This window comes from Lissotriton helveticus, chromosome 9 (assembly GCF_964261635.1).
Source record: "Lissotriton helveticus chromosome 9, aLisHel1.1, whole genome shotgun sequence".
In the NCBI taxonomy this organism is placed as follows: domain Eukaryota; kingdom Metazoa; phylum Chordata; class Amphibia; order Caudata; family Salamandridae; genus Lissotriton; species Lissotriton helveticus.
Window position 1 is genome coordinate 771,724,790 of NC_136070.1, and position 17,219 is coordinate 771,742,008.

At 42.9% G+C, this 17,219-nt stretch overlaps 1 protein-coding gene across 1 annotated transcript in view; it reads right to left on the reverse strand.

Annotated features, from left to right (window-relative positions):
* KLC3 (kinesin light chain 3) overlaps window positions 1-17,219 on the reverse strand; it is a 931,842-nt gene that overhangs the window by 711,345 nt on the left and 203,278 nt on the right. Inside the window, exon 2 of the mRNA XM_078660896.1 lies at window positions 13,042-13,321. Within this exon, the coding sequence (XP_078517022.1) occupies window positions 13,042-13,308 (267 nt within the window). The 5' untranslated portion in view covers window positions 13,309-13,321. The remainder of the gene's footprint in view (window positions 1-13,041; window positions 13,322-17,219) is intronic.

The following is a 17,219-nucleotide window of genomic DNA, read 5'->3' on the forward strand; positions in this document are numbered from 1 at the left end:
CTTGAATGACTGCAAACTCCCTCCATTGTGCTGCCATACCCTACACTGCGGAAGTTATTGACCATTTGCGTGTCGAGACTATTGATCCATAACCTCACAACCTCATAATACCCACTTGTTCAGTTGTGGGACATTTTCTTTTGTATTTTTATGGTGGCCCTTCAATTTGGTTAGGTATTTTTGTTGTGTCTTCTCTTCAGAGAAAAGAGGACATCTAGGGAGGCGCACAAGCGGGAGCAGTCTTCTTTTTGTCAAACGCGGTTGTGCCGATCATGAGGAAAAGGAAAGCGGCAGAAGGTGGGGGGGGTTAGTGGGGAAGGGGAAAGAAGCAAAGAAATTGAAGAAACACCCTGGTAGTAATTGTGTCCTAGATCGAATCGATTGCTTACTAGATGAGTGTGAAGGCATACTAGACACCGAAGCATTAGCCTCACCAAGTCCATCAGGCAGTCATACTCCCCCAAAATAATACAAGATACACCGTCTATTTCAAAAATGTTTAATAGAATAGCAAGTAAGAATCCCACCCCTGGCAAACAGAGAGATTTATGCCACATTGTGAGAGTTCACTCACCACCAACTGATACTTGCACAATGAGCCAGCCCACCTTAGGGATCCAGTGTAGTAATAGATACTCCCCTCTTTTTGACTTAAACACTGACCCAAAAAATGACAACATGCACCCCGTTATAGAGGTATAAGTGAGTCAATTCCAAATTCCCAAGATCACAACCTGAATACCTTCCAGCTCATTAGTGACCTGAGGACAGAAGTGGGGGTTGTAAGATCCATGATAGCTGGATTAGAAGGGCTACTGATGCAACTGTTGGAGAATAGTTCAAGAACTGTTCCTCCGGCTGCGAAAGTACCAAGAGAACCTAGCCAACCTTCTTATATATCTCCTCTCCTAACACCCCTTATTAAGCATAGAAGGGTTCCTTCTACACACAAAGCAGCCAACATTCTGTTACTGTCTGCCATGACCAAGGTGTATCAAACATAACCTCCCCCACAACTGATTCCCCTCTTAACCACATGGCTAGGATTACATTTTTTATTCACCACGGTGCGACAAGAAATAGTGTATACCAGGGGGCTCCGCCGGCTAAATCTGGCTGGTTACAGCAAATCCCTCAAGCCCAAGCACTTTTGCCCCATATGCCACCTCGAAGATCGAAGTTCCCAAACTGGGCGAGAGGAAAGTGTATAAGAGCGGAGATTCACTGACAAACAAAGCGATCCATTGGATTCGCCATGTTGTGGGATGCTGATCAGTAATTCATGACGACATCCTAGGGGTAAGAAGATGTGTAGTCCCAAATCAGACCACTGATTGCATAGAATTAATTCTCAAAGGGAACAAGATAGCTGAGAATCTTCTAGCCTTAGAATATAGAAGCCGTCCACCAGATTAGTCTCATATCCAACCGAGACGCCATATTCCCAGAGAAAAGTCACAAACTCAACCAAAGCCATCCATCTTATTGGACCAGACAGGACCCAAATCAACATTGGAAACCATTGATTGACTTCAAGGTTCAAATCGTCACCAGGATAAAAATTCTTGCACTATTACCATGATACATACTCCTAGTCTCCATCATGAAGGCACTTCATCTATAATCAAGGAGTGGAGCAGGACTAGCAAAAATTAAGGTGGTAGAACAAATCAAAGTTGGGGAGTTCTTTCCGGCATGAAATCTGGACCCAATCCTAATAATATGATCCCAGCTGCTACCAATATCTGTCTGCACTCCAGGCTAGGTTCTGACTCAAACTCAATACAGTATTGTGGCAGGACTAGGTAACAAAATGTCCCTCCGCCATTGGTACAGATTTAGAGAGGGCTTTGATGTGTGTATCTTTCAGGAAACCTGGTCCCCTGCAGTCTCGAAAGGGAAAGGGCGCCCGTCAGGGGAATTGATTATCTGGGTCAAGATTTCCCTGTGTTATAAGATTACATTCCTGAATTCGGATAGCCCAGATATTCTTGGGCTAAGTATTATGGGCTATTTAGGTAAATCCACTGAGTTATTTAACATATTTGAGAGGGAAACAAAGGGGGGTAGACCATCAGCCACTCTTGCCCATTGGGGGAAACTCCTGGACAAGTACCCAGTTTAGTCAAGGCTGATGGTAGCAGGGGACTTAAACATCTCATTTGAACCTTTAGACTCAACTGATAAACAGGGACGAGTGAAGAAGACCAGATGTGGGGATTTCCCTCCCTAGACCTGCCGCCAGTAAAGAGATGGTCACAATTAGCTATTCAAGTAACTGCCCTAAACCTAGAGTATGGGCTGAGGGCAGTGAACAGGAGATCAAAATCGGATTCCTCTGGAGCAAACACCTTCAATAGAGTAAATAGCCTAACTCAAAATTGATTATATCTTGATAGATTTGAGGCTATGAAGGAGTGTTGTTGATATGATTGTGGGACACACAACTGACAGTGATCATAACCCGCTTTGCCTAGGCATGAAGCCAGTGTGGGGCGGTACCCTTAATGAGCTCCCACCTCCGAATATTTCAAAGGAGGTCGTTCCAACAAACGATGGTCACAGATTGAGATGGCAAAGGGTAATAGTCTGTGAAGACAAACTTCAGCAACTACGGCAGGATCTGTTGGCGGGTTTCTTTGAATTACAATCTCTACCCAAGAGCCACGAAGGGTTAGCAAAAGTAGGTTCTGTCCACTCTTGTTTCTTTGATCAAAGAGGCTACTATTCTATTGAAACAGGACACAAACCAAGGGGCAGATGTATCATCACCATCAGTTGCGATTCCCAAATAGCGATTTTTTAGAAATCGCTATTTGACAATTGCAATTTGGGATGAATTTAGAAAATCACTATTTTTTTGCGATTTCTTAAAATTCCTTAATTACGATTAGCAAATTGCAAATCGCAATTAAGGAATAATTTCCCATTCATTTCTATGGGCCAGGAGGCCCATAGGAAGGAATGGGAAGTTATTCTCAATTTGCAATTCGCAATTTGCTAATCGCAAATTGAGAATAATTTCAAGGGTGCAAGGGTGTCTTAAGGACACCCTGCTGCACCCCTGAAATGTGCATGTGTTGGCATATGGTGCACATGCATGTATGAGCGCCACATGGCACCTTTACAAATGCCAAAAAGTGCATTTGTAAAAGAAAATCGCAAATTACCACCAACTACAAGTTGGTGGTAATTTGCGATTTCTTAATGTGGATTCACAAAAAAAATGCTTGATGCATACCATTAAAGGAATTGCAAAATTGCGATTCCTTAAATGCTTGAGCAAAATAAGGAATCACAATTTTTGCGATTCCTTATTTTGCGATTTTGCTCATACATACCAAAACAACTTTTGCGATTCGCAATCGCTGAAATTCTGCGAATTCCGGCATTTGCGAATCGCAAACGACTTCTTACATCTGGCCCCAAGTGTCAGAAAATCGAAAACGGGTCAAGTAACCCAGTAGAACAAGGATTGTAATACCCAACGGCAAAAACTTGCCTTGGCTACTTAAATCTAAAGAGACCACCCAAATCAGAGCCTCTAGAAGTAGCTATAAGGCTGCCATCAATCATGTGAAGAAGGAGTGGGACAAATCCTGCTGACATGCCCTTAAGGAGGCTTGTGCCGATAAAGATGCAAAACTATTCTGGTCCTTATTTGTCTGGGGAAACGACTCAGGCGGTTCCTCGCCCCCTAACTATATTGAAGCCCAAGTCTGGCACTATTACTTCAAAAAGCTTTACACTGATCCCGCAGATCCTCTCTCTGCAGCAGATAACTCGTGCCCTCCCCAGCATATGGACTTAGACTTTTTCTCTCTGAAGGAGATTGAGGGTGCAATTGGACGAATAATACAGGCCAAAGCCTCAGGGCCAGATGGAGTTCCTGGGGATCTTTCTATATCTGATACTCTAAGTTGGGCCCGTTACATACTTTTTCTTTCTAATGCCACTGCAAGTGGTGCCTCTGTCCCATATTCGTGGTTGGGGGCAGTGGGGTCCCTATTTATTAACAAGCATTTGCAATGCAGTTGGTCTCGCATTTACGCAAGTTTGAGCTAGTGACATTGCAAATGAAAATTATTTTTATTTTTGTTTTCGTTTTTAAAACATAAACAAAAGGCATTGTCGTTTACAATGCAATATCTTAAACTGGCATAAATGCGAGACCTACTGCATTGCAAATGCTTGTTACTCGTTGTTAGCTCACTTTTACCTGGGTTTTCTTGAATTTTACCTGGCCCTGATCGCTGTAGTACACTCTCGCACTGATGAAAAGATTTGAGCGCAGCATCTTTTGGTCCTTTCCCAGGAGTGTAAATAGATGTGTGAGGGTCGTGAAACAGCTGCACTCATTGCTGGGCGTGCTCCTGCTCTCTGCGTTCTATTGCTTTTCCCTAGCCGCTCGCGTCTGCGTCTGTCTCGCAGGCGGGAGGGAGCGACGGGGGAATGGAGGAGGAGCGGAGGGCACCCTGTCACTGGAAAGGAGAGGAAGGCTCCGAGCACCACTCACACACATCCGTTGCGGGTTCGCGGGAGGCCTGAAGCGCTTCAGGAGGAAGCTCGAGTAGGTGCCGCATGTGACACTGATGTACATTAGTGGGGATCTGGTGCGTGGGGTGGGAGAGGCCGGCTGCTGTCACCCATCACTGACAGGCGGCGAAGGTCATGTGCTCTGCGCACCAAAGCGCTAGAGTCACACAAGCGATGAACCAAAGCAGGGCTGCTCAGAGAATGCATGGGGGTGCTGAGCCAGTGCAGGGGGATTCATCTGTCAAGTCTGCTCTCATGGTGTGCAAGCGGGGCTCGGGTGACGGCTCTATGACTAAGCGCTTGCTTCAGACAGGATGTGCTTGTAAACACAACGTCCCTTCAGCAGGACATACTCGGCTAATGCATGGAGGTCTCTGCTAAAACAGGGGCTCTGTTGATTGGGGGCCTCTATAAAACCAGGCGGCGATCTGCAAATGTCGGTGGATGCGGGCGTGCTCAGCTAATATATATGTTGGGTGAGGGGGCTCAGTTCATATTCAGGGTGCTCAGCTGATGCTGGAGTCTGAAATAATGCAAGGGTGTTCTGCATCTGCTCAGTTTCTGCACGAGGAGCTCACCACAACGTCCCTTCTGCAGGATGTGCTCAGCTACTACACGGTGCTCTGATAAAATGCAGAGGGCTTCAAGCTTTGACAGGTGGTGTTTAGCCAGCACGTGAGGTGCTGCAGTAAAGTAGTGGGTATCTCGTGAATCCAGTGTGTGTGTGGGTGGCGGAGGCAGCGGCTGTCTGGGGGAAGACTACTGACGCAAGAGGTGTTCAGCCTGTGCAGGTGACATTCTCTACTACCTGTGGTGCTTAGGGAATGTGGGTGGGCGGGGTGGAGGGCTCACTGATATGCTGAGGTCTTAGATAATAATACAGGTAGTACTATTGACTGATTGCGAGCGTGCTCGATTTAGTTAAGGGGTGCTCATTAAGCATAAAGTCTCTTAAACAAGAAGTCGCATCAAGCAGTATTTTCCATATACCGGTCTGTTGAAGATAATGCGCCTAGCTGATCAGAGGCACCCATTGAGACGCTGCATCATCACTGAAAGAACTGTCCTCTGATTCCTCTCAGAGGGAGCAAGCATCTTAGCAAGTAGAACAAGCATTTGCAATGCAATAGGTCTTGCATTATTGAAGTTTGAGCTATTGGCATTGTAAATGACAATGCCTTTTATTCATTTGTATTTAAAACCTGCAATCCGTGCATAAACACGCACTTTGAACGTATAGTCCTTGCTTACGATGAGCAAGGCTGCCAGTAAAAGAGACTGCCAGCTTTGCTTCTCATAAGCATGGACTATAAGTACAAAGTGATTGTTTACGCACCGATGCAAATGAATAAAAGTCATTGTCATTTACAATGACAATAGCTCAAACTTTGATAATGCGAGACCTATTGCATTGTAAATGCTTGTTTTCCTGACTGCAGTGACAGCAGGCACATCGATGTACGAGTGATCACACTGCTCACTTCTCACTAGTGGAGAAGTTATAGCATGACGTCATGCAAGGGGAGTGTTGTAGGGGGAAATCCTTTAAAGAGTCATTTTCTCTCTGTATTTCCCTTCTCTTTTTTAAACTCAGGAGCAGCAATATTGTCGTGGTGTCACCAGGGCTTTAAGTGGAATATGTTTCAATATAATATACAAGCCATAGTTACTGCTTATTTATCTTATACAGCTAACAACCATTGATAAAGCCAATAGTCCCGACTTGTTGTAGGTATGATGTTACCTAATGTATCATTTTTCTGGATACAATGACAGAAACAGCAAAATACACTATGTATGCTAAGCACCGATTTTAAGCCATGTCCTTAATTATACTGGCCACGCCCCTTTCAGCGGACCCCCCCCCCTTTTTTTTCATCCCATTTAAAGCCCAGGTTTGCATGGTAACTGTGTCACCATAATTAATAACAAAAAGATCATTAATCAAAACGATGTGGGATGCGCCTGAAAACCAATCACTACCTCAGACCTCTCCAACACCCAAGCCTTCCTTCCATGTCGTACCTGCCGCCAACCCTCTGAAAGTTTCAATGGCAAAAACGCTCTAAATTGAAGGCAGTTTTAAAATGTCTAGCGAGACGATCGTGGAAATAGATGTCTGTAAGTGACATTTCCTAACCGAGAAGGTCCTGCTTAGGCAGAGGAGCAGCCGTTGTGTTTGCATAGGGCAGCCCGTCTCGCAGCCTGCTCAATGAGGGGCGACGCCCGGGCTGCTGCGAGGCAATGCCACCTGAGGCTCGGTCGTGACCAACAGGCACAACTCAACAAGTGGTGAGGGCACAGGCTCTGCCCGGGGACACTCTACGTGTCTGTCCTATCTCCCCCATCCCCCTCCTCACCCCCGAGCACGCAGCCGCGACTCGGGGCACACTCTCACCCACCATCCTAAAGAGCTCCTTACCTCACCTCCGCACACAGACCTCCTCCCGGCCAGGAAGCAGGCGCTGCACACATAAGGCCGCGAGTGGTGCGCGTGCGCCCCACAGTGAGACGTCTGGTTTCAATTATCGCGCCCGTGTCAGGTCACGATAATTGAAACCACATGGCGGCCATGTGGGTAACCGACCCCAATAGTCCATGGGCGGAGCAATGTGCCCCCCTTTGCCAAATTGTGTGCTGTCTTTGTTAAAAAGACGCACGCAAAGGCCAATAGCGTGAGCCGAAACTAAAAGCGCACGCACGAGCGTGTGTGTTTCCTAGGTTAGTTTTGAAACCCCCTACATGAAGTCTTCCCCAGAACAGTGCATGCGCGCTGTTACAGGCTCAACCTAAAAAGGGGATAGAGCTCAGCCTTGCAACTATAGGCCTATCAGCCTAATAGATGCGCTGCAAAACGTTTTTAGCAGAGCCCTCCTTCAGAAGATTTTGGCCTGGGCAGATGATAATGCTATATTAACACAATACCAAGCTGGCTTCAGAGAAAAGACAGGAACCATTGACCAGGTTTTTCGCCTATTATTGCTCTTTTGGAAATTCGTAACTTTTGGTCAGGGTAGCCTGTATTTGGCTTTTATTGACTTGAAGACACCTTTTGATTTAATCCCCAGATCTAAGCTATGGCAAGTGTTGAATGACATGGGAATTCCTTCTCCAGTCCTGAATCTAGTCATCCGACTCCACGAAAATAATTTTCCTCAAATAAGATGGGGAACACTGGGGCAGCTTACTGACCACATTCATGTTAGTAGGGGTGTTCGCCAAGGATGTGTTGTGGCGCCCATCCGGTTTTCACTTTACCTGAATTAAGTCATAAGCTTTTTATCTCAAGAGCCGGCTGATGCCCCGTGTTTAGGTGGAGAGAAGGTAGTGACCCTCTTATTTGCAGATGACACCCTATTGGTGTCCAAAACCCTGGGGGGGCTGCAGTCACTATACAATAGATTTAATAATTTTTGTACAGTTCAGGGACTTGAAGTCAACACTTCCAAGACAAAATTCATCGCTTTCTACCCTCACAGGTCATACAAGGGTAAGCCAACTTTGGGAGGGACACCCCTGAAGAGAGTAAGTACTCTCGATTATCTAGGGGTTAAACTCTTGGAGGCAATGTTTTGGAACCCCCACAAACCAAAAATGACATTAAATCACAAACAAGTTACCGGGGCACTAGTGAAAGAACATCATTCTCTTCACACTAGACCAGTTGGCTCAGCTTTACAGGGGGAGACAGCGTTCTACCACGCGCGTTGGTAACAATGCGGACGTTACATCGTCCGCGTTGTTACCACGCATGGCATTACAACGCAAGTCATTTCTAGATGGCATTAGATGGCGCCCAACACCAGGGAATGTGTTGGATTTTAAGTCCAACTTATTCCCTGCTGTTGCGCTAACTGGAGTAGGAATAGTAATTTATACTATTCCTAAGTCCAGCGCGCCATCTAGTGCAAGTTGTAGAAACGACTTGCGTTGTAATGCGTGGTAACGACGCGGATGATGTAATGTCTGTGTTGTTACCTACCACGATGAAATATGTGGCGTTGTAACGTCACATATTCCTTTACAGGCCTACGACCTTAAAGCTGTTAGCTCTGCCCTGTACGGTTCCGAATTGTGGGGATTCAAAAAGATACTGGGACTCACTAGATCAGAGCACAAACTTATAAGAAACCTAGTGATGCTGTCCCAATGTACCCCAACCTACCCACTTATGTTAGATATAGGGCAACGTCCCCTTAGCAACATTGCTAAGCTTTGTCCACCCCTATTCTGGGCCAGAGTCAAGAGGACCCCAGAGTTGTCATCTTATGCTGAAGCTATGGCAGAGGTCATCTGCTTTGATGTTTTTAGCAAGGTGGGGTTGCTGAGTAACATAAAGAAGCTTGTATTTAACATAGAGCTAAAAGAAGCCTGGGAAAATGACGACTCACCCCTGCATCGGAAAGCTATATTAAAGAAGCACTATTGGGAATGGGTCGCACAAGTAGACATTGGCAGTGCCAATAGGGGTAAACTACCGTTAGAATTCATACCAGTAGCGGTCGGTGGTGGGAGTAGCTGCCGGGCAGTGATGCAGGGAGGGGGAGGGGGAGGGGCAGGGTGGGGGTAGTAATCTATGGATAATGAAGGATTACAGGTAAGTAAACATATAAATAAATAAAATGAATTTCGTTGCGCGCAGTGCATCCCCAAATGTGATGCAGTGCACCAATATAAGCTGGTGACCAACAACTAAGGAGGCTTTAACTGTATAACTACTACTAATGAGATTTTGGGGTGTCCTAATATTGAGTATATATACATATATATATTTTTATTCTTAAGTGTTGTTCCGATTGCCATTACTTATATTTTAATGAAATTTTACTTTTACTTGTACAAATGTGTTCTTAAATTGAATGATTTTATCGACCTGTTGTATGTGACACTTTTAAAGGCATTTTTGTCAAAATAAAGTAATCTATTGAATCCTGCCTGATACTGGGACAATATATTGTTAGTCTCTATCCAGTCATCGAGCCTGTTCAATAACTGTCTGGCGTAGATTTTTTGAAGTACATCTATCAGGCTAATTGACCTGTAATTCTCAGGTTTCTGTTTGCTGCCTTTTTTGTTGATAGGGACAATTTCAGCCCCTCTCCGTGTTACCAGTATTGGGGCGCCTGCTGCTATTGCATTGCTAACGGAGTTAACATAATCTCTCAGTTCCCCACATAGTTCCAAGAGGGGCGCCAGGGTGTCTGTCGGGCCTCCTTTCTCTTCCTGTGATTGGTCCATCACAGTGGCATTTTTCACTTTAGAGAGTCTATCCATGATGGTGTTGTGGACTGTGCGAAGTCTGTCCAATTTCCCAAGTGGTGGTATTGTTCTGCCATTTGATGGTTAGCACCCTCGCCAGAGAATTCTAGTGTATATCCTTTCAGTATTCCAGGAAAGTATCTGAGGAGCAGAGTGTGGGATCCCAGGTCCCAAGGACCTCAGTCGGCAGCTCAATGAGCTTATACTGCCCTGCGCTTGGTGCCACCAGATCGGCAGTGCATACCAGTCATGATTACAGGGATGTGAGGAAGGAAATGAGTCTGCCATCTTACAACTTCTCTCCACCCAATTCAGACAACAATGGGGGGTACTCAGTTGAGCTCTCACCATCCTGAGTTACTGCCTTGTTCCAGGTGCTCACATGGGCTCAAAGAGTAGAGACACAATAGTCTCTCACCTCAAAACTGTCCTTAGCGTGCCCAGAGCCCACAGCTGTTGTGCCCTAACCTCTTATCTCCGTTGCTGCTCGTAGCCACCATCTTGTATCACCCGCACAGCCTGGGTATTGCATCGCTTAGTGTTCGGTTTCTCTCTTTGCACTTGGCTAGAGTGCCAAATCCTGTATTCTACGGCAGCTTATTGCTCTTCAGAATTGGGGGTATTGGAAGGCAGTTGAATGGCCCAGCACTGCTCTGATGTCTCTGATGTTGGCGGCTAGCTGTGAGCTTCACAGATCATATGCAACTCCATTGGTGTCAGGCCACACTCCCTACTTCACCCTTCCTTTCAGATTCTGTGCCTCTTACTTGCGAATGAAATGAATACATTCCCCAAAACATCCACTCTGGATCATCACTTGAAGTTTGCCAGTCTTTGACAACCTATTCTGTGCCACATGCTGGGAAACAAGCCTTAAATTTCCTTCTCTTCACAAATTTCTGTGTCATATATTTATATATTTTTGGTGTTTTATAAAGCGCGAACATAATCCAAGGGTATAGGGTTCATAAAATAGATAAACATAAACGAAGAGCTGATACATAGAAATTACATCTGGTAGAAACAAATAGCAACTTTTAAGAACTCCAGTAAGATATGGTATGTGGTAACAGAGTTATTAATAGACGACCTCCATTCGTTTATGAGTCACTGGAACACCAGGGTAGTTTTTCATGATTCTGCTTTGCGTCGGTTCCATTCCAGGAACAATGTTTGTGTGGGTTCTACTGGGATTTATGTGCTTCAGCACTGTATTGGTATAACAGTCATTGTAGCAGCCAATGCGCCCAGTGGACAGGCTCATTGTGACTTTTAGGAGAGGAATCTGTTCATTAGAATCTCTTTCACTTCTTTTTTGAAGACGTGGGTTGATGGTTTTGACCGAACCTTGGGTTGTAGAGAGTTCCAGATCCTTGGAGCTTACCCGGAAAAGGAGCGTGTGCAGGTTGTTTCTTTCTGAATCTGGGGTTTCCAACCTGAGATAGTTTGTGCTTCTGAGTGAGCGGTTGCCTCCTGAGATTCTAATCTTTTCTCCCAGGTAACTTGGTTTGTTACGTTGTAAGGCTGTATGCGTTAAGCAAATAAGTTTCAGATTATTCTTCAGGTGACAGTTCTTTCACATCTGTGTTACAGCAATTCTCTGGCCTTCCATTCCTCTTGCATACCTTATTTGAAATCAGAATGTGGGTATTCACGTCATCTTCCAGCCTCCGATATGTCTTCATTTCATTCTTCTCTTCACTGGCCTTCCAACCCCAATTGCATTCTTTTTAAGTCTGTTTGCCTGGTACTTCGTGCTTCTGATTAAGAAAGCGTTATCTATCCATAGCAAAAATCTATCCTTACTGCTTAACTTTCTTCAAGAACCTCCTCACAGCGACTCTGCTTCTTTGAAAATAGCTCTGTGCTCTCAGCATTTTCTCTAGGACCAGGATAATCTTATGGCACGCTCTATAAGTACTTAGAATAGAATAGAATTTAGACTTGAACTTGAGGCTTGTCAGGATGATGGGGATACCCTGGCCTCCAAACCCCTTAGCGGAGAACCAGCCACAGGTATTTCAGTAATAAAGTGCATATATCTAGGCACTTACATTGCTGTTTAATGCCAAGTGGGCTGTTACATTAAAGAAGCCCACTCCGCATTCACGTATGCTTCGTAGCAACAAACTCCCAAGGGAAGAACTTGTTACTGCAAAACAAAAGACGGGATTCTCTGCCTTGCAAGCTTCTCAGAAGAATTAAACTCTTTGTACCCACTTGTGTTGATGTATTGTATGCATGTGTGTCATCCCATCAGTTTGTTTTTTCATCTGCAAGTTTTAGTTGTGCTTTTCTGTGCATTGTCCGTGTGATTTTCCATTGCTTGCTTGTTCGAGGGTAAGTAGGTGATGTTCATCTGTGGGAGTGTTGTGCATTTGTCTGTCTTTTTCAATATGGCTGTAGTGTACTGTTTTTTAGGGACCCTTGGTGTGCTTGAGGCTGACAGTCAATGTATTCATATAAGAAAAGGAGTTGTGCTACATCTTCTTTCCGTAGTACTTTATCCCTGCCTGCATAACTGTGGTCAAAGTGTTTGCATGGGACAAGATCTCAGTGTATTCACGTTTCTCTTTAACTGTAACATGACATGGACCCCATGTGAATAAACCTTATTTGTAACTTACAACACATTGTTGACTAATAAATCACAACATGGAGTTTGGATATACGATCACCATTAACAACGGCACCACTGCTGTTCTATTGTTTGGTTTGAAGAGTGGTGCGACCCAAGATGTGGGTCTGTTTGTGGGGGTGTCAGTGTCCTTCTTCAATTTCCCTCCTAGCAAACACAGACATTAATGTCCCCATTTCAGAACTCCAAGCAACGCAATACTGAACATTCAGCATCAACAATGGAACTGTAAGCATTAGACCCAGCCATTGAGACTCCAGCAGGCACAGGATTAAAATGATCCTGAAAGCAAAGAGAATTTGCGATTAAATATGAGCACATTTTATTGAGAAGTAAATCCTGCTCTCAGAATGTAGCCTTGCCACAGTTTACATAATTATCAATGAATATGCAAATGAATGTGTATGCCTCTACTGTGTTATCCATGAGCAGACAGCTTTGCAGAGTTCGAGCTATTTCACAATCAGGGACTACTCCAGAGTAAGACCTCTCCAAGCTTCATACCTTATCCCACTTCCGCACAGATTACTTTTCTATGAGAAAGTACTTTGCAACACTAAAGGCCAGTATCCACAAGCAATGCATGTAGCATCTTGCTAGGTGCCTACCTTAGCCTCACTGAGCCCAAGATCAATGGTTTCCAGAAACTTGCTGATTATGCCATGCTTCTCTTCTAATAGCTCTCTGTCTTGGCTGCCCCAGCTATTACTCATCTCATCATCCTGAAGTAGGACAAGTTGCAGCTGCTGGGAGATAGCCTTGTTCTCATTCCGCAGAGCTTCCAGCCCCTTCACCACATGCCGGGTATTGGTAATGATGTCATCGGTACCCATCTTCTCCACCTGACTCTCGCTGCACTCCACCATTGTGTTCATGACGTGTTGGAACCTGTGTTTGGGAATAACAAGAATGCACCATTAGATGACACAATCAAAGTAACAGCAGTTGCTATAAATCAGTAATATAACAAGGATAAATATGAAGATCATTCTTTATAATGGACATACGACTAGGATTCCTTGGTAACTACTTGTTTTTAAAAACAGACAATAGATAGATAGGCTATAAACCTGGCCAAAACATACTTGTGCTGGCAGTAAACCTGACTTGGCTCCAGGGGTCACAAGATACTGCTTGAGCCACCTAGAGGTGGTATCCGGCCATCTTAAGGATTTTTTTAGCTCCAGACCAGCAAGAGATATTTAGGTCCGCAGTTTAAAACAAATATGTATCTATTGCCAAGTGTCAGTTCATTAAATACCTCGTGAAGTGAAATATTACTTTAGTAAATAATATTTCTAATGCTTTAATTAATTAAAACCATGAATGAAGATACACACAATAAAACAGGAATGAAAATTATTTTAAAAGGTACACTGGTGCACAATTGATTAATTTGTTTGTTACGTGCTAAACAAAGATTTTTTTTAGGCTAAAAAAGGTTTTTCCTGTTGTATTTAGTCCAACATATATATGAATCATCTAATGTTTATGTCTATCTTGTAAACAAAGCAATTGCAATGAATTTAAACTAGTTTAATGTTCAGATCAGTGTTCGCGGGGTTTAAGGCTGCGATGACTGCTTGTCTACCTTTTCGGACCTTCTTAATTATATGTTAAACTAACGAGGGCACACAAAGCAGAAATTGAGAGCACAACCTGCCTGCCGTCCACAGACAAAGAGTAACAAAAACTAAAGCTTAAATATGCATTGATAAAACCCTTTCTTTTTGCGCTTGAATCCAAGTTGTCTTTGTCTTGCTACTACTAGATTGTTAAACCAGTCTTTACTCCCATTGAAGGAAAGACACGGCAACTGTGGCCTGGTGAATTGCTAATGGACTACTGCATAATATCAAAATAGGATAAATGCACATAGAGCTAGAAATAGATTGAATTGCCGAATATTCGTAATCAACATTAAATCCCATTTCGCAATTGCGATTCTTGCAGAAAGGTGAAAAGTACTGTTGCCTTGATTTCTATCTTTACATAGGGTGAAATAAAAAAATGTTTACACAATTTTAATTGAGTAGGTCGAGAAAGCAGTTCATTCAAGAACATTTTTTAATCTGACATATATAAAGCAAAATCACATCTAATTACATCTCCGACAGAAGAAAGAAAGTGCAAAGTGCGAAATTAACAATTCATCCTGGGCACATGCATCAACATTGGTTTTTGCGATTCCTTAATTGCGAAAAATATGGAATCACAAATAAGGAATCGCAAAATGCAATGCATCAAGAAATCGCAAAACAAATTGCGATTTCTTAATATTCCTTAATTGCGACTCGCAAATTGCGAGTCGCAATTAAGGAATACCTCTCCATTCATTCGTATGGGCCTAGAGGCCGATAGGAATGAATGGGAAGACATTCTCAATTTGCGATTCTCAATTAGAGAATCGCAAATTGAGAATGCAATTTCAAGGGGGCAGGGTTGTCCAAAGGACACCCTGTAGCACCCCTGAAATTGATCTGTGCACATATGTTGCGCACACACATGCCCTTAGGGCATGTGTGCATGCAACATGAAACTTTGAAAAATGCACAAAAGTGCATTTTTCAAAGTTTTTGCAAATTACCATGAAGTTCAACTTCATGGTAATTTGCTACTCCTATAAGCGAAATCGCTATTTTTTTTAGTTTGATGCATTGCATTTAAGGAATCTCAATTTGAGATTCCTTAAATGCAATCGCAATTTAAGGAATCTCAATTTAGAGATTCCTTAATTGCGATTTTTGCATTTGGGAAGATGCATCCCAAATGCAAAAATACCGGTCGCAAAGGGGCAGATTCTGAGAATCTGCCTGTTTGCGACAGTTTTTTTGCTTGATGCATCTGGGCTCCTATCCTAACCAGTCGAAACCCCCCCCCCTTTTTTTCTCCTCCTCTCCTTTCTTCTTTTCTCTTTTCTTCTCCAGTGGAGGGAGAACAATAGATATGACCGCCATCTGTGTACCTATATCTGTATATATATATTTTTGTACGACCTTCTTTTGTATACCAATAGAATTCTCCATAGCAGCTTTCAAGTAAATGGATTGCATGGATTAAATAGGTCAAACATGATCTTTTTCTGCTTAGGAAAATTAGAAGCAGAAAATACAAAAACCATACCACAATTATATTATAAATCTTAAAAATGACTATGTATCTATTAATCTAAAAACCATAAAGCCTATTTAAGATATCATAAGCAATTAGATTTCTAATTCCCAATATCAGAAAACATGATCATAATTTAAGAAATCAACTAACCAGACAGAAATAAGCTACCGGTTTCTACCTATCAGGGTGAGAAGCATAAATTGCAAAGTGCAATAATGGGCATTTAAAAATATTATTAACCGACCATTTTTAGTGCAATTTAACCAGCCTAAGAAGCAGCATGATTTCAAGATAAAGTGCTAGATTTCCCAAAAACCTTCGTATTTACTTGATATCTATAAGATTCGGGATGGAAGTGGTTGAACACTGCTTGGAGGAAATACAAATACATCACACAGCAGCTGAATAGCACTATCCTTTGGCCTAAAATGCACACAGCTAATCTAAACAATTGCCTAAATCAATTTTAAACTCAGCATTAATCTTGATCTTTGAATAGCAGCTTTGGAGCAGGAAAAATACTAATCATAATCATTATTCATTCTCCAGCAAAAATAAAGAAAAACATGTTCAGATAACCTTGAATCTACAAACTGCGCCTACACATTTAGCATATGACTCCTCAAAAGCATACGTCCTGGACATCTTACAAAACCATTGTTCTACTGATGGTATCCTGTCTGTTTTCCAGTTCTGTGGGATCAATGATCTGGCTACCGCTTTTGCAAATGAAATAAAATATTGCTTATATTTCCGTGGCTGGTATTTCTTACACGAGGATCCGAATGGTACCAGCCTAAGTGATGGAGAAAATGAAGTCACCATACATTGATCAATAACCTTAAAAACATTTCCCCAAAATTGCTGTAGACGACAGCAAGAAAACAAATATAAGATTCCATCCTCCAGCTCCACTAGCCTTACACCTAAAGCATTGATCTAGAAGTGATGGGAACATCTTATACAATCTATATGGGGCACAATAGGTCAACCACCTTGATAAAAAAAGGCCATCCTCTTATACAGTTTGATGCTCTTAGTACACTATATCCAATCTCACTTAGTATCAGCCATTTTTTAGTATTCAATCTACATCCTGTTTCTTCCTCCACTTTTACCCTCTATGAGCAACTTGTTCTTTTGCATTTGCAAAATTATTGTCTTTGCAGAATCACTCAACAACCTAGAGTTATTCCTAAAAAAACTAGTTAGTTGGTTAAAACTTAAGCAAAAGGCTGCATTCGGTCTGCCAAACTGCTGTACAGTAGAATCCCAAGTAATCAGTCTTGTGTGATTGTAAAAATCGCCCAATTGTTCAAAACCAAAATCTCTCCATTGATGTAAAACATCTTGAAGAAACTGTAGGCCCCAAATCTCGCAGTCTTGTATTCGAGTGAATGTGTGGCACGCAGGTATATTACGTGCTTTAAAAAATAATTGTATGCAAGATACGAAACCCAATAACAACTTATATTTGTTTTTTTCTGTAACTTTGGAAATAGCAGAAGAACAGGTAATTTAATTGCACTCTCCGTTAAGATGAAGTTAAATATAAATGTATCGTATTTTGAAGATATTGCGACTAGCTGGATTGTCAGATATACCAACGATGCCTGATATGTCACAAAATGTGGAAGTACTCCCCCGCCCCCTCCCCCGCCCCTCATTGGAG